The 27848-nt window shown below is 38.3% G+C and overlaps 1 protein-coding gene across 6 annotated transcripts in view; it reads right to left on the bottom strand.

The window, feature by feature from the left end:
• ITSN2 (intersectin 2) overlaps nucleotides 1-27848 on the bottom strand; it is an 83295-nt gene that overhangs the window by 36370 nt on the left and 19077 nt on the right. For all 6 annotated transcript variants that reach the window (XM_071742053.1, XM_071742055.1, XM_071742054.1 and 3 more), the window contains exons 3-11: nucleotides 11086-11178; nucleotides 9350-9413; nucleotides 7951-8114; nucleotides 6447-6644; nucleotides 6060-6156; nucleotides 4375-4517; nucleotides 2974-3037; nucleotides 1031-1168; nucleotides 848-933 (exon numbers count right to left, since the gene is read on the bottom strand). In XM_071742053.1, coding sequence (XP_071598154.1) covers nucleotides 848-933; nucleotides 1031-1168; nucleotides 2974-3037; nucleotides 4375-4517; nucleotides 6060-6156; nucleotides 6447-6644; nucleotides 7951-8114; nucleotides 9350-9413; nucleotides 11086-11178 — 1047 coding nt within the window. The remainder of the gene's footprint in view (nucleotides 1-847; nucleotides 934-1030; nucleotides 1169-2973; nucleotides 3038-4374; nucleotides 4518-6059; nucleotides 6157-6446; nucleotides 6645-7950; nucleotides 8115-9349; nucleotides 9414-11085; nucleotides 11179-27848) is intronic.

The raw sequence follows: 27848 nt of genomic DNA on the forward strand, positions 1-27848 counted from the left end.
TTTTTTTTTTTTTTGGCAGGCTTAGGTTGTTGGGTCACGGATGATACAAGCATCTTGCATTTGTTAAAGTGTTATTTTTCCTTCCAAAAATACCTTTAAATTTTCCTATGTCTATTCCAACTGCAAAAAAAAAGTAAAAATGTTGTAATTTAAAACTGAACATAACAGTTATTTCAGTTTCAGAGGAAAAAGAAAACAGCTTTTTTAGGCCAAGAGAAGGCTATCTTCCATTAAAAGGGCTTTCCACTTTGCAAGAAACATTGACAGAAAAAGAGCTTGGGTTTTAAGGGTGTTCCCTGTAAGAGCTCCTGGAGGTAAAAACAGCAGAAAAAACAGGATTAAGCTCAATTACTGCAGTAGAGGATAAAAAGAGATACAAAGGAATGGTTTAGGTTCCCAGAAAGTCGTGTACAGCAGAGTGCACCTAAGAGATTTCTCCTGGTATCATCAAGGAGTAGAATCTGCATTATATGCAAAGTGTAACTACACTGGAAACCCTTCCTTTCAAAACTCCCCAAACAAAGTTATGTCAGGGAATTTCAACTGAAAAAAAAACAAACTTGCATAATATTTGTCCATGGAAGGTTTCTTTTCCAAAATACATTATTAATCAACACACTGTTCCTTTGCTACAGTTAAAAATAGCCCCTGTTTCTGCTTTATCAATTCTATTAGATGCAATAAGCTGACTACATCCATTTAACAACCTTCCTATCATCCAGGTTAAAAGGGATCTAGCTCCTGAAATGAAGCTCCACAGGGATTTGATTATGTCTTCCACTTTCTAAAGGTTTCAGTGCCCTTCAAAGAGAGGTCTGTAACATTAAGAAAAGGAACCCTTTTTTACCTGGCTGTTTTTTCTGTGGCTCCTCCTCTTGCACAGGCAGGTAAGATGGTAGAGTTCCATTTATACTCTCAGTATATTTTCCACTCCTGGAGGGTAAAAAGCCCACCAGCATTGTTAGGGAAATAACATGGCTACCTTCTTTGTTTAAAAATATATTATGTTTCACTGCCCTAAGTGATATACCTGAAAGAAGGTGGTACCAGTTCAAGAGGCAGAGTTAGTGGCAGAGGTTGTCCAGCTTTGGCCATATCAGTAAGGTGCATGGCTAACACAAACTCATCAGCTTTCAGCTGCCCATCTCCATCAATGTCAGCTAATGACCTGCACAGTTTTAACAGTAGCAATAATTAGAACAAAATATCACAATCACTCACAGATGATAGGTGGAAAAAGGCACTGTAAAAATAATATTGAAATCACAAAATTCCTGCAAAATGTTCTGCTGAAAATAACTGCAATTAATAACATGAATAGTTGATTAAAATAGGTGTAGTTTTGTTTAATAATGCACTGCTATTCAGATGATCTTGTAAAATACAACAAAAAGAATAGGAAAGATACAGCTCACAGCTCTTGATTTATTGCATCAACATGAGAAGAGCTGGGAAGAGAAACTGGGACTATTCCTAACTAGCTTGAAATGCTGGAAGCACTTTTTTTTAAAGCAAAAGAAAACATTATGTAAACATTACATAAAAAAGAAAACATTATTTAAAATTACATCAAATGCCACAACAGGAACCTTTGCTTAGAATTCTTTTTCCCCCCTTGTGTCTCCTTAACAGTGCAGGGAAGGTGTGAGCTGCCCAGCAGACCTTGCAAGGGGTAGGAAAAGCATCACCCACCCTCTCAAAGATAAACCATCCAATGTACCATTATCCTACAAAATGCTTCCCACACAAACCAAGGGGGAAAAACAGTAAAATGTTTCAGAGATGTGGTCAAGAAAGCAGGAACCTTTCTAAAATAACTAACTACAAAGATACAATTGCAGGAATGTATCCTTAGACTGCACTTAAATGAATGCTTAATAAAACAACTGTTCATTATGAAACAAAAAACAGCAGTTAAAAACCCAATAAAAAACAAAAAGGAAACCACAAAACAAACAAAAACCCAACACACACACACACCCCACAGTGAAAAACAAAAGCAGGAGATGATGAAATGAGATTTTTATTATGTTCACAGACCAGCACTATTCACACATACCAGCACCATTATTGCAGCTATTACCATAAATAGAGCAATCCAGTAGAATTATTACTAAGGACTTTTGGGCAAAACTGAAACTTGGGCTGCTAATCATCTCTACGTGGCTACACAGACCTTCTTGCAGTGGCTACCGATATTTTCAGGCTAGGAGCCCAGGAGGAAAAGAGTCACCCTACACCTGCTTTATTTCCTCAGGCTGCAGAGGGGAGGAATACAACTCCATTTTTACCTTTACAGCATGCAACCACACAAGCTGAAGGAATATATGGAATACTTCAGAATACTGCTGCTAGAGACAAATGACTGCCCTGGGATGAAGAGGACAAAGAAAGGGAACTTAAAAGAGATTTAAAGCTATTGTGAATTCTGCTGGGCTATTATGTTTTATGTGTAACATCCCAGTTATGCCTGAAGGCATAAGGCAAACTACCATCTAGAAGGACATATTCACACCTTCAGAAAACTGTAACCATTTCCTTCACCACAGTAAAGGCAAGACTTACAAGAAATGTGTAATATGCAGATATCTTTGTGGGAACTGCAGTAAAACTCCAAACATGAAGTCTTAGCTTTTTCATCTTTCTCCACATTTGAAAACTCAGAGGCTTGATTTCAGAATCCTACTTCCAAAATGAAAAAAGCCTCAGCTAAACTAATGCATCACTAAATCAGCAACTGAAATAAGCATCTGTACTATTATAAGGAGTTTAACAAACAAGAGTGAAAAAATACTATGTCAAGGTATCTCTGGAAAATGTAACTAATGAACAAACTAGTGTAGAAAGTAGCTTAGTTTCAGTTTATGACTGCCTATCTGTGGTGTGTCCCTTTATCTTTTCTTATTAAATAAATTACATTTCCTCTCTTAACACCATAACCACATTGAATTCATAATCAGTAACTGAACTTACCAAATAGTGGCCAGCTGAGTCTGTGAAAGATTTGATTGTAGAAGGGCATTCCTTGCTTGAAATCCTAAGTGAAAGTGTAAAAGGTTTTAATAAAAATAAACACTTTGATCAAAGATTCACGTGTACCAAAAAATGGGTCATGAACTGGGGCATGTTTATTTTTAATATTATTCTAATCCATTTTCATCAGTGGCTGACAGTTGGCTTTACTTCCAGGCTTAACAGGCATTACAACCTGAACACAATAAAGATGTAAGTATTCCTGTGTACTTTTTTTCCCCTTGGAGCACCTAACAGGAAAACTGACATGGAAAAAATAGATATTTATGGTAATCCACACAGCTGTTACAGAAGCACAGCTGACTGTCTACCTAAAGCTTCAGCCAGCACGTGGGGAAGCTGGCAGCTTTCATGTGATTGCAAAGAACCAGAGATGTTTCTAGGCAGGTCCATGAAACACTCAGTCCACAATCAACTGAAATGCACTGAGTCCCTTTCTTGACATAGAGAATTGTCCACCTTTTTTGTAGCAATCTAGCTAGCAAACTGAGGCAGGGGCTTGGCAAGTGCTTATTTAGTCAGCTACAAACATACTGAGTTTACATCTAAGAACTGCTTGGCCAGTGCTCCATTCTCTGCATTACAGTAATTCAGTATTCTAAAAACTTCTATGAAGCTCTGCTCTTGTACAGCACCTGGACAGGAGGTAACTTTCCCAGCTTTATGGTTCTCAGGCTCTTGCACTTAGATCACAGAATGGATGTAATGGGTTGGAAGGGACCTTGAAAAATCAGAGTCCAACCCCCCTGCCAGAGCAGGATCACACAGGAACACACCCAGGTGGGGTTTGGATGTGTCCAGAGAAGGAGATTCCACAACCTGCCTGGACAGCCTGTTCCAGTGCTCTGTCACCCTCACAGTGAAAAAGCTTTTCTTTATGTGGAAACTCCTATGCTCCATCTTGCACCCCTTGCCCATTGTCCTGAGAAGAGCCTGGCTCCATCCTCCTGACACTCTCTCTTTACAGATTTATGAACTGTCTCCTCCAAGCTAAAGAGACCCAAGCTCCCTCAGCCCTTGCTCATCAGGGAGATGTTCCACTCATCTTTTTCCCCTCAACTGCTGCTTCGTCTCCCAGAGTCTACCTGGAGAGTCTCCTCAAGCCACTTCAGGTCTAACACTGAGCCCAAGCCAATAAACTGATGCCCATTTCCATTTCCTGGCTGAGTGGAAGCAGCAGCTGAAAGCCCTTTGCCTGCACAGATCTGAATGTCAACAATTTCAGCTTTTATTGCATATGGAAGTCAAATCCTAAGCTGGGATTCCATCCCTCAGCATGTGATGCTCCTGAGGCAGAAAACAAAGCTGGTTTTCCCCCTCCATACCAAATGCCATACTCACCTGATAAATACCCACTCATGCTTTTATCAAGACTGTTAAATTTCTGTCTGTATTTTAATCTGGAGGCCTGAGGAACTGCCCAGTCTGTGGATGCAATCTTTGGTGAATTCCCAGCTAGTGAAGCACTAGAGGAAGAATTTGAACTGTAATACAATTAAAAAAAAAAAAAAAAAAAAAAAAAAAAAAGATAAAGAAATAAGAGTTGCTTGGCTTAATAGGCAGGCATTACAAGCAAGGATATATAGCATTTTCTAGTAACATGAAACAACTTCCACAAAGTTTTACCTCTGCCAACTTGCTATAAGCATTTTCATCACCAATACATCATTTTACTGTGAAAGCAGAAACATGTATCTAAAAGGAAACTCCTAAATTTAAGATCCTATTTCCCTTGCTATCACAAGCACTCATGCCACATAATGGATCAATCCACCACTGCAAATAATGCTATATGAAACCAAGGGAAAAATCTCAACTGTCACAAGAATGTTTACAGTGGCTGTGAAGCACTGGGCAGATTAAATAAATTTAAGAGGTATGCAAATGAATAACCATGAACATAAAAATTTAACTGATAAACTCACAATCAAAAGCAGCCTCTGAAGCTGCTAAAGCCACCACGTTCTACCTATTCTTTTTATCAGTGACAATGAGGCTGAGTGGAGTTTTTCCAGCTCATCCTGCAGAATAGTACTTGCTGGGTGTTTAGCTATACCTATAAAACTTCTACCTGCAACTCCCAACATTTTCAGTGTCCCATCTTTGAAGATCAGACCAAACCAGGTACATCCTGCCTGCCTTGTTTAAGGTAATCTCCTGCTCTGTCAAGTAAAAAACTATTTGCAGTGTTATCCAAGGCAATAATGTAAAGAATGCTGATATAAACACAGACTTTTGGGGCACAGTGCTGGATACACATCTTTTGCATGGAATTCAATAACAAGATGGTGAAAATGCTGTCAACAGTAACACTACAGCACCAGCTAAAGAAAGCTTTCTCATTTAAATAAGAATAAAAAAGGTGATTAACACCACACCTACAAGCATCTTATCGAACATTTGTATTGTGCTCATCCTAGATGCCATTTAACTGCAGAAAAGAGGTTCAAGCTCTTCCAAACCAACTTCTGGAGCAGAGTTGGGGCTGAGACAGATACTCTCTGGATAATCTTTTGGGAGACCCTTCCCAGGATACCCAATTGGATGAATAAACCTGGTCCCTCACTTTGTCTATTCTGGAGCTCTAGAATCAATCAAGTAGGGCACCTGATAACAAACATTCCTAATATTCTATTATTCATGAACCATAGCCACACATTAATATTTATTACAAAGACTATTCTTACATGCCTGCTAATTACATGCTGCCCTTTATGAGAACATCAATCCATAAACACTGCTTTTACAACCACTTTGTAAGTTTAATTCTGTTTACCAATGATGTACATCCCCTTCTTTTTGGCACTGCTTTCCCTCATTTGAACTCCTCACCTACTTCAAATAGTTTTGTCACATTTACTGAAAATACTATTTACTGCACAAATCAATCTTTTTCCAGACTTGGCAGTCATATTAGATAGACTAATTTTTAATGAATATATTTTGAAAACAGAAATGTTCCATAAGTTTTGGAAGGCATGCTATTCAAGTTGAACACACAACAATTTTAAACTTAACTGTCTTACCTGCTAGATCCTAAGTCAATTAGTGACTGTGCCTTCTGCAAACTGGTACCACCAAACCCTCCTGCCATGGGACCTAAAGAACCACTATGAGGCAGTGCTGAAACAAACAAAACAACAAAACCAAAAACTGTAAAACAACAAGATATAAAGGCAATGATCTGTAATAAACACTCAAGGCTTTCACAGAAGTAGGAAAAGCTATTCAGTGCCTTGTTGTTAAGAACAACTAGTTAGAACTGATTTAACAAAGTGAACTCTGGGGAAAAAAAGGCTTTTTAAAAAAAATTTTTCAGGTCGCATGCAAGTATCAGCATTTCTGTCTGAAATCAGACACAGAAAATAAGACTCACAATTCTCAGAGCAAGTACAGGACTGTACTATACTTACTTGAAGAAAAAGGTATGGACATGGGCTGCAGAAGGCTGGATGTTCCATTTGGCAATGAGGAGGTACTGACAGAAGGCACCAGAGGAGCAGAGATAACCAAAGGGGGCACAGAAGTCATGGAGGTCAGAGGCATGGGAGGTAAAGGTGTGATAGCAGACATGGATGTTGGCATGGACAGATTTGGCATACTACCCATTCCTAGAGAAAAATCATAAAGTTCATTATTTAGTACTGCACAGAAAGAAGTTGGCTATATTATGCTAGGTAGAAACTACACAAAGCAACCTGAATCCAGAGATATATAATGAGATCAAATAGGTGCTTATGTGTAACATTTATTGTTCTCTAAAGTTTAGACAAGACAGTTCAGACAAAAATACACTGAAGAACGTGATTTTTTTTTTTTCAAACAAAAGATCTTGACAAATAATTAATTCTCAAGGTAGCTTTAGCTAGTATGTCACAAAAGAGTAAGAACTGACTTTCTATAATGGCAGCTTCAACAAGACTTTCCATATCTGGCCCCTGAGAGAATTACAACACAACTCAGAAGCTGTGAGAATCCTCTATAGGGAAAAGCTGGTACTTCTGAACCAAGTCTCTGCCAAGTGTCAGCCTTGGAAGAATCCATGTGGGTGAAAAGTCCATCCTTAGGGACACCTGCCTAGCAAATGGTTTCCAGGAATTGCCAGAAGTGAAGAAGGGCACTTGAATTATCAGCTCAATCTTGTGGAAGACAACGGGTGTGCAAATGCTATGATGGAAGGTTAATAGGAATTAACCAGCTACCTATAAAGGCAGGCACTGGTATGCACACACAGAAGATTTACTGATGGGCAGGTATCTCAAATCATGTATGTCATTAATATATGCATATATTAAATTTCCAGCTGAAACCACCACATGTATTTTATTCTAGAAAACGACAAAGTAACAACAGGCATGCACTGAACCCCAAAACATCACCAGGAAAGGCAAAAAACTTTAAAATAATTATATTTAACCATATTAATCATGTAAGGAAAACAGACATTGTGATTTTTTAACCAGTTTTGAAAAAAAAAATTAAAATGAGAGTTCTACCAAAACTTTGACCTTTACCAAGTTTATATTTAAAAACCCCGAGTATAAATAGATGAATGAGTAGGAGGGAGGAAAAAAAAAAGACATTCAGTACAAGATGACAGCCTGAAACTTAAATGGCAAACGTTAATGGCCTTCTTGTACCTCATGTCAAAATTCAATAGAAGGTTTTTCTTTATTGTTAAATGTCTTCAAGAAATGAAACTATAAAAAAATATCAAGAAAATGACTTTGCGTATTTCGTAAATCAGAATATCCCTGTACCTGTTTTGAGGTTTTTTTTTGAGTGATTCACTCAACTCTCACGTTCAGATTCATGCTTCTATTTGGCAGCAACTAAATGTGCATTTTTTAAACTCTGAACACCAATTATATTCATAATATATATATATATTAATAATAATTATATATTCATAAGTACCAAAGCGAGCTGACATTAACGGTGAAAATATGGGAGTTTGTTTCATGACTGGAGGAAGAACCACAGGCAAGTTCTGTCCTTGCAATTTCAGCTTGATGAGTTTCATGGCTATAGAAAACTCCTGTTGATCCATTTTTCCATCCTTGTTTAGGTCTGATAGTGTCCTTAAAAATAAAATAAAATAAAATAGTAATGTAAATTTAACTTTTTCACTTGCCAAGAAGTTTTTCTGTCAGATTTATTTAGTGCTTTTGTACAAGCAAAACAACAAATTTATTGCAACCATTTGTAGATCTTCTACTTTTGACAACATTCAAACCCTCAGAAGCTTCCAGTTATTAATTTTTCTAGTTTGCCAACCTCCAGGTATTGAAGGTCAGCCTGGACTTTCAAAAATACTATTGGTCTAGAGGCATTAAGTATCACTCAATAGTCTTGTACAGAGCAGTTTTAAAGTTGCTGTATATTAAATATTACACATCTGAGAAAGTAGGTAGACACTTGGAAAAGGAGTAAGTCTCCTGATACAGTAGTTGCTAAAGATATGTCTCTGCTATGCTTCTTGCTATGCAATTAGCCAGACGAATTTATGTCTGGCAATGTAAGAAATTAATGCATGAATCTGGAACAGCAAGATGCAGAAACCTGCTAAAGGTTTTCCACCAGGAAAACTGCACTCTCTCACAAACAGTGGGTTTTTCAAGAGTGATACCTCTACTGTTTTCCTTTGACACTTCTCCAAATAAAACCAACAGAAAATATATGCAACAGTGTGTACATAAACAGACACACTTTCTGGTCAGACAGAAAATATGAAATCTTACTAATCTTATTAACAGGATCCTCCTGTGAGGACCACAGGAATGCAAACAAAAATAGGAGAGAAAAAAAAAATAATGCTTAATATCAAGCCATGCTTCCCCTTTCATTCTGTTACTATTCAGTATAAAATATCCAAGAAATTTCTAGTGCTTACTAGTATTTCAAACCACTCAGTTCCATATCTCCAGGAATTCATTAACCCATTATTTCCATCTGTTTCCCTATTATTTAAATATACAGACAAAGCTTAACAACCACCTTTTGGCAGTCCAGTGGGCACTTCCCTCTAAGAAAGCCTTTCAAATTATCATTGCATTTTTGCTTCAAGCACCTACTATAATTTTAAAAGGCTGTGTTCAATATGATGAATTAAGATTATAAGATATTGCTTTTATATAAATGTTGGTACACATGTGGGCTCAATTCTCAATTTAATAAATTTAAAACAATGATTCAGGTAACACTCCTTTGACTGCTGAAAACATCTTTGACACCATACATCATACCAAAGATACTATTTCAATACTGTGCATCTCCTGTCCTTAAAGAAAAACAAAACAGTAAAAAAATACCTTACCATATTTCAGCAAGGATTGAAGCTGGCAGACCCGATTGCAAAAAAAACGTACGTGCTTGATCACCTATGATAAATAAGAAAAAAAGACAGACTTTCACATCACAGATTTTCAGAAGACCTCAGTACTCTCTTGTGGGCCGGATTCTAAAAAGGATGCAGCATGCTGGATGCTCAGCTTTCCAGTGTCACACTACACAACTCCCTCCCTGGTGACAGCAGTTGTCAGATACTCATGTATTCTGTAATCCTCAATCTTTGCTCTGAGAAGTGACTTCAAATAGCTCTAAAATGCTTTAAAAGGTCACAAAACTACTGCTACAAACTGTTTAAAATAGATGCAAGATCTAAAGAAGTAAAAATGACTGAAAATTTAGTCCTGACCCAATTACTGTAACAGAAGCAGATGTGCATTCTATTTCTTTCCTTCTCCTTCATCCAACATAACTTTAACCAGCACTGCCTCTTTATGGAAAATTTGGAAAAACATCATGTCCTAAATAATACTCTTTTCTACCAGGAAGCATCCACTAGGTCAGTATGAAGGGAACAAGAACTGTGCAACTCCATACCACGTTCCACATCAATTGGTACTGATCATGCTGTTAAACTCATACTAAAACACAGTGGTGTTTATGCCAACCTAGGAATGAATTACAGATGCTTGAAGCTAAAACTTCAGGCTATTCTTTCAACACTTTCTTCCCCTATATTCATCCCTAGTTTTTCATTTCAAGCACCTGCCAAATAAATAATGAAGCCTGCAGACATCCAGCCCAAATATGGCCTGAAGGTGGTTCCCAGGACTGCATATTTTCCAGCTGGTGGTGAAGTAAATACCAACCTCCCAGAGCTCTTTGGCTAAAGTAGGAGTTCCCTGTCACTTGGCCAGAAGATGCACCTGTCCCAACAGACAACTTTTTGTTCTTTACTCAGACTTTTTTTGGACCAAAATAGAGGAAAATGAGGGGCAGTGGAGTCACCAGGTAAGGATTAGCAAAGTCAGCAGTGCAAAAGTCATCAGGGCTGCTCTTCAGTGCCCACTCTCCCACAAAGAACAGGGCACTTTTAAATTAAGTCATCTTTGCCAGTGAAACAGAGCCTTTTCTCTTGTCACAAGCAGATTCTTAAATGTACAAATTATAAGGTGTGCAGCAACATCACCCAATTGTTTCAGGGCAGAAGCAGCTGAATGCAACTGGACCTGACAGGAGCCATTGCAACAATGCCATTAGCCTATCCAGAACTTGCTGAAGGCCCAAGGATGAATACGTTTCAAGCAGCCATTAACAAGCTGTCAGCATCTATCGCCCTGCATTCTCTTCTCAAACAAAGATATCTAACAGCACAGTTTTCTCTAACATTGTTGAGACAGAGGAGAGTCACTTCAGCTCTCTCTTGCCACGTCACTTGCCACAATAGCTGCTCTAAGTGCTGCTTGGCAGCCTCCCATCTGGGGACAGATTTTGCCTGATACTCTGGTTTTTGAAAGAAGTCAGAAGGACAGCATAAAAACTGGCAGCTGAAGAAGTGAGAGGACTAATAAAAGAGTTTTCCCGTGCCAGACTTTAGTCTAAAGCTTGCAGAAGTTTAGTAATAACCTGTGGCTGTTTGCCCAAGGAGTATGGTTATCAGCCACATAACAAAGAGCTAGAAATAGGATGTAGTTTTCAAGCTGTTTTACAAAGATACTTCTGTGTACGCAGAAGTTAATGGGTAATGCAGAACCCCAGGCCAACCTGTGATGTAGCCTCCTGTGGGTTTAAGACTATCAAACTGCTTGTCATGCTTGGCCCGCTCTTCAGAGGTGATGGCCCATATGTTTGGACCTCCTAAAAGAAAAAACAAACCAAAAAAAATTAACACCCAACAACCAGACAGATTGAAAACTTTTAGAATTAAAGCACATAACCTGCAAAATAAAAACCTGGCTTCTCCAGAGACCACACTAGACACACCCAGCTCCTACCAGTTTGACAAGGAGGTTATGAAACACAGATTTAATTCCCAGATGTGCAAGACCCAGCTGAGACAACCCCTCCACCAGACTGCTTTGCACTTGGCTTCCAAACAAGCCCTGCTTTCCCCCAAACCTGGTGCTCAGCAGTGTCCTGGGGGTGCTCACCCTGCCCCATGTGAACCCAAGGCTCTTCCAGGTCACCCACAAACAAAGAGGATTTAATGTCACTTGAAGGTTCTCATACAGGGGGACTAATGCCCCTATAGCTGCCAAAACCCTCTCATTCTGTCTTGCCAGTAGTCTGGGACTGCTACCAAAAATAAGTTGGTTTTGTCTGACAAAGGAGTCACAACCAACTCTTTTGGGTTTCTGGGGTTTTGTTTGGTTGGGGGGTTTTTTGTTTGCTTGTTTTTTAAGCAGCATAGCATTTCAACTTACCATTTTCAATGTTTAAAAAAGAAAAACATCCAAATATTACAGCCTCAAAGTGACAAAGAGCCACTGCAGGGAGTAACCAGGTTCCCAGGGCTGTGCTGACACACAGTGACTTCCAGAAATCTTCCAACCTGCTGGATAGAGGTCAGGGGGTGTGTCCTATACAGGAAAAGCAGTTTTGGCAGATGTAATTGGGTTTGGGTTGGTTTTTTTAAGTAGGAGGAAGTTTTAGCCAGGAAGCTCTTGACAAAAATATAATTTCTCAAATCAATGAATGCAAGGATTGTCAGAAATTCTGAATGGAAACTCCCAAAACAGCAGCAAAGGGTTATTACTTAAGAAAACACCTTTAAAAACACATTTTACTTGGCACTACCACTTCCAAAGACCTGTTAATCCATTCTTCAAGTATTTCTATTGCTCACAAAGACAGTCAAAGGAATAAATAATCCTTCTAACAAGATATTAACAAGTAGCTTTAAAAAACACAGCACTTAGTTACTATACAATGCACTGCACATGCCAGGATAGACACATTTTTAATCATCTTTCATTCGTTTATCCGCATTTGCAAACACATTTTAAAGAAAACAAAAAAACCACCTTAATTTCTCTTCCTGAGAAAGTTGTGTTAAGGCTGCCATTCTAGCAGGTGTAAAAATTTAATTCTTTACCCCCGCTGCTAAACAGGGAGATACAAATGGTTAACAAAACAAAACAAACTCACTGGGGATAAGAATGACCAAAAAGGTAGAAGACTATAAAGATACAGTCTCTGTGCACCTCAGTTGGGCATCTTGCTTCCTTCTCTTGAGGTTATACCAATTTTTTTTCAGTATGGCCTCAAAGAAAGGGTATTCTTGCAGGCTACATGTAAAACTGCACTTTCAGAACCCTGTCACTTCTATTTTCTTACTAAATGAGACTAGATATATTGAGATGATACTGATAAAGAAAGCTGAATAAATCTAAATCAACTCCCTAGAAGCTAATAGGCAGTACAAGTATTGCTGTAATACACATATGAGGACAACCTACAGCCCAAGAGTGGCAGTTAAGTATTTCTAAAATTAAGATACGTATCATAGAATAGAATCACAGAATAGTTTTGGTTGGAAGGGACCTTAAAGATCACCTTTTTCCAACACCCCTGCCAGGGGCAGATGTTGTCCTGAAAGCAGGGTCTGTCACCTGAATAAGCTGATCCACACACAGTGGAGTTATTCAATAATATCCAGATCTGCATAGAAAAAGGAGCAGGGTGGTATTCCACAACCGTCAGGTTTCCTTCACACAAGTGCTACTTTTATACAGAGAAACATGTAAAATTCCTTTATTTCTAATTATCTTCTATCACTACAACACATTACTGGTTAATGAGCTCTTCTATTTAAAGTGACAGTGCTTTAAAATTTCACTACACATGTTCAGATTGTAGAGGGCTTTTTGTTAGTAGGGGTCCATCTAGCCTATAGCTGGGTATTTTAGTGTGGTAATAATACATTAATATGCTGACAAGATGTTAATATGATGAGTTCAATTAGTAATTTTTTTTCTACCTAGTGCTCAAGGATGTAACTAGGATAAGCTGAGGCATAATTCTTGCAATCCCTTTCATCTGTTTTGCAGGCTTATGTGTCTCAAGGAGTGGCTGTTGACTACTTTTGATGTGGTTTTCTCCAATTTTTGCTGTTTTGGTGTTACATAAACTCTATTTTACTCTCTGTGTCTCTATGTTCTCTTTTATGTGACTTTTCCCCCAAAACTTTACTTCTTTCCATTAATAGCTGGCATCACAGGGACACGTGGAAACGTGGAATGGAAACGGCATCTTGATTAATGCTTACAGAAATTATCTGGGACAAGAAAGTGTTCCTAAAGCTGCCAGCAGCAACTTCAGAAAACTTAACCACTGTTTTTCATTTATGGAAAATAAAGTATTAGTAACACCACGTTTTTCTTATATGAAATACCATGTTTTGATCCTCTTTGGAAATAGGTAGCTACCACACTCCTCAGCTTTTTATAATGAGTGACAGAAGGATCAAGACCACCACAATATATTCATGTAATCAGCAGCTGGGAAGTGCTAAAAATACAGCAACAGTTCCTTGACTGGAGTTCACAGCCACCGCTGCAGCTTCTCTGAAGGATGCAGTTTACATTGTAAGGGAATTTCTGTTCATGTCTGCTCATGTCCTAAAATGCACCATTTCCTATTTGTATGTCAGATAGTAAGGAAGAAGATGACAATCAATCCTGGAACTCTTCAAATGTATTTCAGCAAAACATCTCTTTGAATACAATCTGGTAAACTATGCTTCCTCTCCAATCATGAAATTCGAAGTTCTACATGGCACATCTTAATTTGTCTTCAAATTTTGCAGTTCACAAAACACTAGATTCACACCTGTAGCTGCCTGATGATTAACATCTTATTCAAGAAGTGCTTCAGGATCAGCGTTTACCCTTTATTCTCATTTTTGCCTTCATTAACACTCCCCAGGAATCTTACTAAGCAATGCTTAGAGTGTGACCACTTTTCTCTGACATGCAGGGGTGGTCAGGACCATGGCTGAGCTCTCTAAAAGACAAAGCTCCAGCTTTGCTGACTCTTATGATCACGCACTTAACACTACTGATCCAGCCTATGCAAAAAAAAAAAAAAAAAAATCATCATCAGTGTAACCATAACAAAAGATCTTCAGATTTACACTTTAAGGTAAAAATTATGCTGTTAGCACAGATTATTCATTCCCAAAATAAACACACAAAAGCATTTGTTCAGCAATCATCTCCATGACACGTTTCTTGCAAGTATAAATGTAATTAAAAACAAAAACCAAAAAACTGTAACCAACATTATTACACCAACAATTGAGAGTCCTAAAGAGACACTGTAAGCAACTACTGCCACAGCAAAGTGATAACTGTGAAAACACACGTTATCAAAATTACACCTGCCTGAGTTCAAGCAGCATTTGGATGATGCTCTCAGGCACATGATGTGATTCTGGGGGTGCCCTACATAGGGACAGGAGTTGGGCTGGATGATCCTGATGGGTCCCTTCCAACTCTGCATATTCTATGAATCTAATATTTCAGGAAACTGGATATATATCCCAAAATGCCAACCCGCTAATATTTTATTTCCAAAGGTATGAAGAATTTCAGATCTTCCCTGTCCCTGACAGCAGAGACTGAAAATCTTTTTTCTGATTACTATTTTAGAGATGTACTCTAACCTACTTGTGTTTTTTTATGTGTATTGAAGAAAGTAATTTAATAGACTTAAAACCAAAAGCAAACCTCCTCCTATATAATCTGAGTGCTTTGCCTAAAGGTAAATGCATAAAAATGTACATACAGCTCAGATAATTTTTGTCACATCCCTCAAGACCTATCAACATTCATAGAATCTAAGAATGTCAGGCTGGAAGGGACCTCAAGGATCATCTGGTCCAACCCTTCTAATACTATTGTTCATATGAGATGTCTCAGCAACCCTGTCGAGATGAGCTTCAAGACTTTCCAAAGTGAGGGAATCCACAATTTCCCCTGGGAGCCCATTCCAATGTCTGACTGTCCTCAGAGTGAAAAATTTTCCTCTTGTGTTCAATCAGAATCTCCCTAGGAGCAGCTTGTGCCCATTGCCCCTTGTCTGGTCATTCAATAATACCTTAAAATTTGAAATGTTTCAAAGGAGTTATCAGAGCATCTTTTACTTTAGAAGACTCTCCTGGTTTGAGAGGACCAGGACAGAAAAACCCTACCTGGAACATCACCAGCACCTGCCAGTCTGTGGATAAGGCAGCTGTAATGGGGAGCAGCTGAACCTATGGGAGGAGAGGATGGGTGAGGTGACCCAAATGAACCTGTCACAGCCTTCTTTCCCATGGTACTCAGTATAAAATAGATCCCAAGAGAGCTTTCTGGGGTCTTCTCTGGCTGGTGTGCTCCTGACACTGCTCCTCCTCCTCGTGTCCTCACCAGAGAAGGACACCATTTACCAAGACAGGTCACCTGCTACCTACTCAAGATTTTCAGCCTCTCTCCCTTATTCCCTTCTTCCCTCTGGGAGGGAATAACAGAGAACATCTGTCCCTGCCCAGCCACTGTCCCAACTGTGACAAAGACTGAAGGAAAACTATACATATGGTATTCCAAACAGAAAGAAGTGGTGGGGGATGAAAGCAAAGTATTATCCCAGCAAAGTCCTTCCAAAGCTGTGACAAGAAGCTAAGACAAGAAGGCAATGAGGTTTTTTAGCAGGAATTAGGATCTAGAATTTAGCAGGAATTAGGATCTAGAAAAGCATGTCTCCAAGTAAGCAAAGCTCTCTGTCTGACAGTGAGATTTTTGGCACTTCTTCCTAACTGGACAAAGTCCCAGAAAACTTGGGCTTTAAACTAAAGTCACCTAAGAAAGAGTGCCTGCCATTTTCAGCTTGACCTAGAACAGGTCATTGTTTTAGGAACGCAGGTTAATAACTATTGGAAAAGGAAAACATCAAGACAAGAAATTAAAAAAAAAACCAAAAAACAAACACCCAATAGTTGGGATCCACCTTGTGGGCATTCAAGCCACACCTAACACTTAAATAAAGAATTCACTGTTTTTTCCCCAATACATACCACAATATGCAAAACAAAGAATATTAAGAGCACAGCACAAGAGGGAAGATGAAAGCATCACAAGTTCTTCTTTGGAGCTTAACCAGGCTCAGGACTCTTTTGATGTTACCATTTTGGAGATACAAATAAGGAAAGAAAAATCCATCTACAGAAAAGTGTCATTAAAGTTAAGATTCATCAAAATACCAAGCAAAACCACCACATCAGTCTATCTGAAATTAACACTTTGAACAACTGGGATCACAAGACCTTGGCAATTCTACAAAGCATGTCAGGAAAGTATTCTTCAAAGTAATTGTTGCATTTACTTGTAGCACAACCAAGACCACCGCAATAAAGACTGAGCACAATCAAAACTAGTTTGAAACTCAGTTTTCCTGTGAAATTACCATGAAAAACTGCTCCAGTCCTTACAAATACTGTGCTTGTCTTCCAAACCTACCACCACTGGTAAAAAAAGGCCACTCAGCATCACTGCTGAGAAAAATTGTGCTGCCTGGTTTACAAACAACCAAGTTTTGGGCACATTGAACTGTGAGAAAGGGAAGACTACTCCTTTTCTTGGAAGGACGAAGCTGCAGGAAGTCAATCAGAATCATCTGCCACCCTAGATGTGTCATCTAAACACATCTGCGTTAGCTCAACATTTATTTTTTTTTCCCCACTAACACACCTTCAGTCCCAGGACTGAGAAACATTTTGCCCATGAGCCACATCCAGCTAAAGAGAATTAATTCTGCCCACAGCCATGGCTGCTCCTCTTCCTTCCTTGCAGCCCCAGCCCTTACTTATGGCAAATGATCCATGAACCACAAACCCAAACTGCAGGCTTGTTCTTTTCACCTCTCTGATCACAGGATGGGACAGGAGGCATCCATCTTCTTGATGGAGCAGTGGTGAACTTTTGGCACTCAGAGATTCTGAGCTGGTACCAAGTAGGATGGAGCTACAATACCATTAAAAATCACTTTAGCATCAGGAGTCAAAATTTAATTGCCATTTCATTCACTCATGACAGGCTCTGCCACAGCCAATGAATAGCACATTATTACTTTTCTGACTTAGCTTAGAATTTCCTAGAAAATTTAATGAGACAAGTAATTTTTTTCCCAACTGTGGATGGCATGATTCTGAGTGGAAAAACTGAAATGTAACTGACAAAAATGTTATCTTCCAATATCACTAATCTGCAAAAGAGGTTACTTGTCAATCTCACAACTTCATACATGAAGCAAGACCTACCTAGGTAAAGTTAATAATTTGATTGCTGCATTTTTAGGAATTAAAGCTCTAGAAATGCTGAACTTGGACATTTTCCCCACAAAGATTCTTTCTAGACCAGAGTAACTATTGCCTTCACTTGCTTTTTCTGTTTATGAAAAAGCACATTTCTTTATTAGTAACACTTTTGGAAGATAGATATGAAACTATCATTCTTTTACTATCAGCTCTTTTACTTGCCCACTCCACAGCTTTACAACGTATTGAAGATTTCAAAGGCATGTGTAAGTTCTACCCACAGAGAAAGTTCATATAGAGTGACAAAGACCAACAAGCCAGAGCTACAGATAATGTAATGTACCTTCAAGACTTCTCTACAGATGACAAAATACATATCACCCACACCTTTATGTAACAGGCATTAATAAGTCACTGCACTAGCACAATTTTTTTATGCTAGAAACAAGCAACTACACAATATTTTCCTTTAGGCTAATTTTAAATAAATGACATCTTTCCATAAGGTCTGTTTATAGCAAGATCACAGCATTTGGTAGGATAGCTCCAGAAATGCCTTTACAACACTGGATCAGACAGATAATCTTCTTCAAAAAATAAAGGACTTGCTTTGATGGGCTGCCAACATTGAAACGGAAACAAACACTGTTCTTTCCTTAGAATGGTAAAATACTATTGAAAAAGAAGGGAGAAAAGAAAGCACAATCCTAGAAAAAAAAAATAGTTAGACTTGAAAATGCTCTATAAAGCCTCTGCCACTGGTTAGTACCACCAGGAGGCAAAAGGCAGATGTGCCCAAAAAGGTGCTACTGGTGGAAAGGACAAAGGCAACTTTTCACTCGTGGAAAATTTTAAGACATTTCTCACATTCTCTGAAGAACTCTGTTTGTTTTTCAATGATAGCCATTGCTTGCTTTTCTCTAATAAAAACTATGCTCCTACAGCCTACAAAGTTAATTAACTCCACAGAGATAATAAACTTAAAAGAGAGAGCATTCCTTGTGCAGTTTAATCACAAGAGTGAGTGATTACAGCACCACCTTTTTAACCATCAAAAAAACCCTAGCATTAAGCTTGATAATGACCCTAAATAAATATTTATCTTCATGTTTAAAGACAGGGAAATTTCAACACAGACAGGCAGCAGCGTGCTTCAAGCTGCACAGGGGTTTTCCAGAATGCAACCAGCAATCACATTACTGTCTCCCATTGGGAGCCTCCAGAAAGTTGTTTGGTGTCAGACACAGAATCATAGAATATGCCAAGTTGGAAGGCACCCATCAGGATTATCAAGTACAACCCCTATCCCTGTGTGGGGCACCCCCAGGATCACACCATGTGCCTGAGAGCATCATCCAAACACCTCTTAAACTCAGGCAGGCTTGGTGCTGTGCCCACTTCCCTTGGGAGCTTGTTCCACTGCTCAACTGCCCTCTGGGTGAAAAACCTTTCCCTAATATATAACCTAAACCTCCCATGATTCAGCTTCCTACCATTTCCCCAAGTCCTGTCTTTGGTCAGAGGAGTGAAGAAATCAGTACCAGTCCCATCTCTTCCCCTTGTGAGGAAGCCATGGACTGCAATGAGTATTCCTCCTCAGCTCCAAGCTGAACAATCCAAGTGACCTCAGCTGCTCCTCATAAGTCATCCCTTCCAGAGCCTTCACCATCCTCATTGCTCTCCTTTGGATGCTCTCCAATTGCTTGATGCCTTTTCTCTACTGCAGTGCCCAAAACTGCACACAGTACTCAAGGTGAGGCTGTACCAGTGCAGACTGGGACAGTCACCTCCCTTGGCCAGATGGTGACACTGCTTGGTGCGCCCCAGGACACGGGTGGCCCTCCTGGCTGCCAGGGCACGCTGCTGGCTCATGGTCAGTTTGGCATCAACCAGCACCCCCATGGTCCCTCCCTGCCATGCTGCCCTCCAGCCACCAGTTCCCCAGTCTGTACTTGCCACTGGCATACTGGGATAAAGCTAATAATCCCAGTCATCTTCTGTCTGGGTTTGTACATAAGTTAACCACAGAATTACTTATTACAGATTGGACTTAATGTTCTCAGCTGAGATGTTGTATCATACTTCCAATTTTTCCTCAGTGGTGAGTAAACATTTCAGGAGTCCAAAAATACACAGAACATTTTACTATTAGTCTGAATTTCCTATCAGTGCTATTGCTGTTTCAGTATTTGCTTCCCTCTTTTGCTATTCATTCTTTATATCAAATGTAGGAGAAAATGCTGACTGATAATGAGCATCTCTTCCTTCTTAAGTGCATAAACATCATGAACTACTGCTGAAGTGGCTCTGGGTCCATCCTAAAGCACCCCCCTGATCTTCCCTGAGGAATTCATCCTCTTTTCCCAGCTCTCATGTTCTCAGGGCACAGCAGGAGACACATGCAACCACCTTTCAGGATGCACAAGGTAATCCTGCTTCTACTTGTCCTACCAGAAAAGCTTCACAGAGGCTCTCAGCATATTAAGCAACACGGTGGCAACTGGTGGATTTGGCATTGTGTAGTTTATGGTTGGACTCAATCTTAAAGGTCTTTTCCATCTTAAATGATTCTATGCTTCCAACTGCCAAAGGAAAAAGTTATGTCCAAGCGTAACAAGTTCATCACCTTCTTTAAAGAATACATTTAAAAGGAAATACTTGTAGCTAAAGCTCATTAAACAGAGAGAAACATCCTCCTCCAATTTTCTATTTTGCTAAAATTACAAGAATTGTGCCCACTGAAGCCAAGAGAATTCTCAAAGATTTTCAAGTGTCTCTGATGTGCTATCCAAAAATAACTGGTACATGCGTACAGGCAGGTAAATACTGTACAGAGCTACACAGATTTGGCCAAGAAATACTTGAATAATTCAAGAGTATTCTTACAGAAATGTGAACAAAGCAGCAGCACCTTTTAGGCTACAGCACATTCTCTCCATTAAGTACAGAATTTCTAGATTTTAGTTGTACTGGGAATCCCTAAGGTTCACCAGTTCATTTAAATCTAATACTGGGCTTGTTTAAACTAACCACCTGCTCCTATGAAACAGGAACAGAACTCCTTATCATGCAGCATTTTGTCTGATGATAAGGTCATTGGCATCCCCTCACTTCAATGAGCAAAATTTATCTGTAAAGAACATTAACATTTCCGTGCCATGCAGTGATCTCAATGTAGAAACATAATCCTTGCTTTTAGAAGGAATATAATCCCTGGAACAATTTAGAGATACGTAACAGTCTGGCTCATGGTAACAGGAAAGATCCACTTGCTTTCTGGATCTTACAGTACAACTCAACAATTTCAAAGCACTTAAGCTATTAGTTTATAGTAACAAGGATTGTATTTCTATTGCTGTAGTATTTCTGTTTATGAAAAACACACAATCATTTCACTCATTATGGCTATCCATTTTCAGAAGCTCCTTTTTAATTAAAGTATTGCCAAGCTCCACTGAAAAACAAAGAAACACACCAAGCAAGAGAACTATTTTTTAAAAAGTACAGACACGGCAAATTACAATTTTACTTGAAGATGTGTAAAAAAAAAATAATTGTTAAAGTTCTGTTATAGTTCCCCCAATGTAAAAAATATATTAGGAAATGTGTATAAATGTGACAGTGCTCTCAACTGTACATTAGCATGCTACATTCTACATGAGTTCTCTGTAGAATTTGTAACTATTCATTCAAAAGTATTTTCTGAAGTTTTACTGAAATAAGATTTCTATTTCTCACCAAAAGTGCAATGACTATAACTTAACCATGCTGATTAACCCATACCCATACTAATTTAATTTTTCTTACACAAAAAAGTTGGCACACAGGCTTGGCTTAACATAAGCATTCTCCATACCTAGATTCCATACTAGCAATAAATGTAAAACTATTTTCTGCCTTATTTTGGAAAAAAGAATGCCACTGTAATCACCTGTTGAGTTATTAACAGCACAAGAAACAAGGCCATTCTACTACCCAATGACAAAGCTGTGTCTTTGCCCAATTTTAATCCTTTTAGATGGATTTTAGAGATAGAAAAGACAGAGAAGGAAAAAAGATACACCAGCAAGAATCCTTCCAATGGAAGGTATGAAGAGTTCAAAGTAAGCAGTATCATCAAGGCATAAAACAGGCATAATTTGCCAAATTCTTCTCTATCAGCTGCAAAATCTGCCTCCATCTGTTAAGGTGAGCACACTTCCAGCTGACAGACTCCACAGCATGACACAGAAGGTGGAAGATGTGCTTACCCTTCAGTTTAGAACTTTTTTTGTGTAAACATCAATCCACTTGTATAGCATCAAAGTCACCAATGAGGAAAATAGAGGATTTTAGTCACCATGTTTAGCCCACCAGAGCTTAGACCAAACTTTCCAAATTGTGAAAATGGATTTTTCATGCTGCTGCTCACCAGCATCCACAAAATTCTCTATAACTTAATTAAAAATTTACAAAAGCATAATTTGTTTAATTATCGTCTAGGAAATCTCTGTGGAATGCAGCACAACTAAGAGATTCAGGCAGGCTTCCATATACAGCAGCTAGGAAATCTTTTCACACTGGGAGAAATGCAGACAGTGAAAGTCTGCAGAAGACAGGGAAGAAGATACAAACTGAACCTTGAGATTAGCTGGAGTGAAGGAAATGCTTCTCCAAAAACATAAAGTAACAAAATCAGAGCAGAACTCAGTTCAAGAAATATTAAATAATTTATAATTTTTGGACTTCTCACAACTATCTGGCCACTAGAGTAAAAATTACATTTACAGGTTCTCAGACTTGGGAAGGAAGTTTGGGACGAGGAGAAACATTGATGGTTGTGGTGAATCTGAATATAGACTTGAAAGAGGAAAAGAGAAGAGCCACAACATTTGAAAAAAAAAAAAAAAGAAAAGAAAAAAGAAAAGAATAATTACACAGGAAGGGTGGGAGACAGGGAAATTGGAGAGGCATTTCCTGAATGATCTGTGAAATAAAATTGAATCAGGAGATAATTTAGGAAACAAAACACAGTAATGACTGTGCCAGTTCAGACTCACCTATAGCCAAGCTCCTATAGCTCACCTATAGCCAGAGCAGCAGACTGAGAGGGAAGCACATGGCAGTTCTGCCCTAGGATGCTTCCCAGCCCCCAGTGTAGCTCCTGAACCAGAGCTGGTACCTCATTAGCAGAAGGAAAATGGACCTGCTTATAGTGACTTAAAAAAATCTAAGGAACCTTTCAGCATCCACAGCTTCCTATGACTTTCATTGTTAAACTAAACTGTGCAAAGTGTTCTCTTTGTTTGGTATCTGGCAATGGTATTTTCATTTGACCCTGATTAATTCTTGTGTTATCAGAGAACAATTACCATTCCCTTGCCTACAAAATAACAAATTACCTTGAGAAGGTGGCATCTATTATATTCACCATCCCCATCATTTCTTTTCAAACCTGAAAGATCCCACCCAATGTAATTACTCCTCAATTGGAAGTTAATCTATAACTCTGATCATTCTTGTTACTCTCCTCCTTGTAATTTCTAGTCCAGGGAGGAAGAAAGCATGTGAGGAAAACTGGGAGAAAACACAAAGGTAACTAAAGCAAGAATAAGGAAATTGTTTAAGTGGTACTCCTTATAATGTTAAATTGCTAATTAGCAGAACTTCTCAACTATGTCCAGTACCTATATAATACTATATGTGCAGACACTGGGGAGTTTGATTTTAAATATAGTATATTAAAAGTTATATCATTTATGAACATAAGACTTTTTTTATTGGTGTATACCATAGGCCCTAATCCTGCCTCCACAGGACCTTATAGGGCCATTCATGGAATAAATTAGGAACAAGTCCCTTTGCTGTCAGAAGTCAGCAATTTGGGAGACTTCTTGAGCCAAAAAAGCACTAAAAACCTCCACCATTTAATATCCATGGCACAGATCTCAAGTTTTGGATCTCATGGTTCTCAAGCACATAGATTTTAAGTTCCATGTTGAAACTTCTGGTTCCAAAGCAACTTGAGAGAGTGAGTCCCAAATCAAGTTGTTCATTATGTGTTACATCCAAGCCAACCAACCAGCCTGTTTTCTTCTGCCTATTTTCAGCTCAGTGATTTCACTGAGTATTGCTTTCTGTTTCAGTTATGAAAAACAGTGACTATTCTTCCTCGTATCCTTTTCTATGCTTTGATGGCTTTACAGATTTTTATCACAATGTTAACTGTCTCTTCTCTAAACTAAATCAAACAGCTCTAATCCATTTAGTGTCCCATAACATCGGAGCCACTTTCTCTCTTTGGTCACCTTGTTCTCAGACATCCTTGCTCCATGTCTATTTGTAGGTCTTTTCCAGTGTCTCAAGTGTACCAGATCCTGGCAACAGCAGAGTAGATAATTTCTATAGAGGTGACCCTGGGGATGCTGAATTATCTTCTTCAGGTTAGGTTAAAAAGTACCATACATATATTTCTTAATTCAAATAATGTGAGAAATAAGAGGAATAATTCTGCTGACCTTCCAGTCCACACCTTCTGTGTCAGGAACAGTTTATACATTAACTCACACCTGTATTTTTTTCCCCACAAGAAGAAAGATTTCTTGTGAAATATGGTGCTATGACAACTCTATCGTTTGCTGCATGGCAAATTTTACCTGAGGCTCTTAAGAAAATACAAGAGTACTCTTTTCCATATTGTTATACAAATATCCACACACACTCTAACAAGTGCAGAATTCTTCAGTAGCAGTGAAACAATGACTTTCATGAAATACATTTCCTAGAGAAATAGAAATTCTACTGCAGAGATGACAGTTAAACACACAATTATAGCTATGAGAAGAAATGCCAGGGAAAATGTTGGCAGGTGATTTAAAATATAGCAACTATTATTAGTTTAAAAAACCAAAACAAATAAACAAACAAGAAACCCAAAACAGACTTTTAAACAAGCTACTTCAAGAAACAGCACTGGGACAGAGCTTGATATTGAATTAATCTTATCTGATCTTGAGACTCACACACAAAGAACATCACTGCCAATTAAACCACAACTTTTTATGGAACACTGATATTCTTTCAGGGCTTTCACTCTTTCTATCTCAATTATGATTTAAAGTTACTGTTCCAGTGTAAGAAAAACAACAGATGTCCTAAAGAACTGATGCAGTCCATTGCAAAGCCTGAACATACAAGATTCCTAATTAAAGTAACACAGCATTATATAAACATACTTGACAGACCACAATATCTAAAAATGTGTTTGTTCTTGTCATTATAATTAGTGGGCTAAACTTGAACTCATTCTGCCAATAACAATTAATATCATTTATGGCCAGTTCAAACTGGCCATGATGATTCCAGATGAATTTAGCTGATGAGATGCTACTACTTCATGCAATGCTCATTAAACCTAAACTGCAAGAACTGCACAACGTGTATTTTCAGAGTAGTATGTTTCCCAAACTCATAGAGCTACTCCTTCAAGGAAATGAAAATTTTAACAGTCAAGGTCTTGTGAAGCTCATCCATGTGACAGATTTATGTTTCTGTGTCCCTTCATAATTCTTCAGGCTGTCAACCCATTTTGGGGAAGTATTTGTAGATCTTCTTTCCTCTTTTTGCTTGCTTATTATATGCTTTGAAGGAAAACCATCAGAAAGTCTCATTGATACCCAAAATGAAAAAGCAGCTTACATTTTAGCTTTATTATTCCATCCTGGGTTCCCTACTCAGTGTAATCTTTCAATAGCTAACACATGATACTAACAAAGTAAAATCTTCAAAAGGCAAAGCCTCTGCAGGCTTAAAAAGAGATAATGGATGAAGATTTAACACTAATCTTCACTAGGTTATTATCTAATTTTTTTTTTCCACTTAATTTTTTTTATGTTTTAGGAGCATAGGATTGGAAGGGACTACCAAGGTCACCATGTTGAGACTGCTGCTACTCCAAGAAACTCAAATACATTATTTTCTTTCTAAAATGCAAGCTCTGCTTGGAGGAGATCAGACTTTTTCCTTGACCATTGTCCAGAATGACACTGCTGACAGAACTGTTCCCATTTCCAGACCAACTGCACTGTACCCATTTCCAGCTGATTCATCTGTCTTTAACCTTGTGGTAGCACTGTGTGTACGGTTCTTTTCCCTCCTTAATGTTTAACTTCTTAATAAGACAAAATAAAAAAGCAAATTTATATACTGGAGAGTACACATAGTAGGTCACTGAATACAAGCTCTTTAGTCTTTCTCAGCACTTAATTAATTTCTCTTGGATAACCACTAAGCCTAATTCTGTATCTATTACACTTTTTGGTTTTGTTTCCTCAAAAGGAGACAACCTAAAGTTCTACCCTGTATCCCACAAGATGTCTCACCAGTCCCTTACCTGATACACAGAGTACTCTATTTTTCACTCATCATATTTTAGGATGCATTTCCTTTCCCTCAAATTACATAATTATTACATGATCATCTAATACATCTGTTTCTCCTCCTCCTTAGTCACACCCGACTGCTGAGTTCTCAGCATACAGCAGAAATTCTTCTAGCCTACAACAGTCTGAATAAAAGCTATTTGAAGACAGCCCAACAGAAACATAATTAAATTTAACTAGTTGATAAGCAGCTCATACTGTATAACTCTGGAAACTCTTAAGTTTGTGCCATCAACCAATTTGACCAGCAAACATTTCCTTTTCCTGATGATGTTGGCATAAATAACAAGTAAGATCTCTTTTATCTCTTGGTCTCGAGATAAAAATCCACGAGGAACAGCACTGTTACAACATCCTAGTCTAATACTCGCATTTTCTCTTCCTTTTAGCCAGTAATTTATTTAATGAAGCCCAAACATGGGATCTGTTATACTTTGTCTACTAAATTTACAGAAAAAAGCATAAGATGCAATCTTCCCTTGTTAAAACCTGTTCCATTAAACCCACTTAATGCTTTCCTCCATGTCTAATTATTTCTTCTTTCCAAGATTTCCTCTTATATCTTCCATGAGAATCATATTATCCTAATTAAATATGAAAATGACACCCTGTATTCCACAATGCTTAAGTGCTATTTCTGACTTGTTAGGATTTAAAAAAAAGAACAAAACAATTGGAAATCTAATCTTTTGCAGGATGTGATGATAGAAAATATATGAACCTCTGACCTGAGCACAATAATTTAGCTCTGTGTCAACTGACACTACTATCCTCACTGAAAATTGAGAGGAAAGATTCATTTATGAGGACAAAGAAAATATGAATCCTCACCTTGGGATTTCTTTCCTTTTCTTTCTTTCAGATAGGAAAACGAGTTCTGATATTTTGTTTTGCAAGGCCTAGCTCAGCTTAGTATCTTTTATCTACACTTGCTGATCTCCAAGTCTACAGTTTCCGAATCTGCAGTGCATACAACCTTAAGAGTCAGGTTGCATTCATCTAGTATTATTTGAGCTGTGATGACCAGGTTTCCTCCTACTTCAAAAAAAAAAAAATCATGGCTCTTGAGACAGAGTTCTTTTAATAGAGAAGATGCAGCAGAATTTAGCATCAGTGGAACCACAACATCACTCAACCCATTCCTGTCTGCCCTCGTCTCCAGAGTTAAGTGCAGGGACAAAAAACCTCAGTTCTGCTCACAGCAGCAAGAAACCCAGTGGAGAGGTTGAGAAGCATGTGAAATGAGTTACAAGTATCAATTCTGCATCACAGTTTATCAGAGGTATTTTCCTGCTGGGCCACAAAAAAATTATATCAAAAGGAAACAGGTGGTAGGGGGGAAGAGGAAGGACAAATAAAAACATAAACAAAAAAAAGAACAGCCCAAAAATTCCAATGGTTCTTAGAGAAACAAAGTGAAAGATACTGATCAGCAAATACTGCTTTCCTTGTTCCAGATGGACCATCAAGATTAAATCTCCCTAGACCAAGATTCAGCATCAGCATAAATATTAAACCTTGATAAAAACTTAGTCTGCATAAGAAGGGGAGTTAACAAAACAGCAACATCTCTGCAACTGCTCTCCAACTGTAAAGAAGGCATCCTGTAGCAGTGAAGATCATTTCTTCTTGCTCTGTGATAAAGAGCAATCAGAAAGACAAATTAAGTAGAAGTGTATTTTAACCTCTTAAAGCCCTTATTCTTTTAACTGTTGTTTGTGGTTAGTACATTAACACCTTTAGAAATACAGCTGTTGAATATACTTGCTATTTATAACTAAATAGCATTTCCAAAAGCTTTTGCATTAACTCCA

The sequence above is a fragment of the Heliangelus exortis genome, chromosome 3, assembly GCF_036169615.1.
Source record: "Heliangelus exortis chromosome 3, bHelExo1.hap1, whole genome shotgun sequence".
Lineage (NCBI taxonomy): Eukaryota > Metazoa > Chordata > Aves > Apodiformes > Trochilidae > Heliangelus > Heliangelus exortis.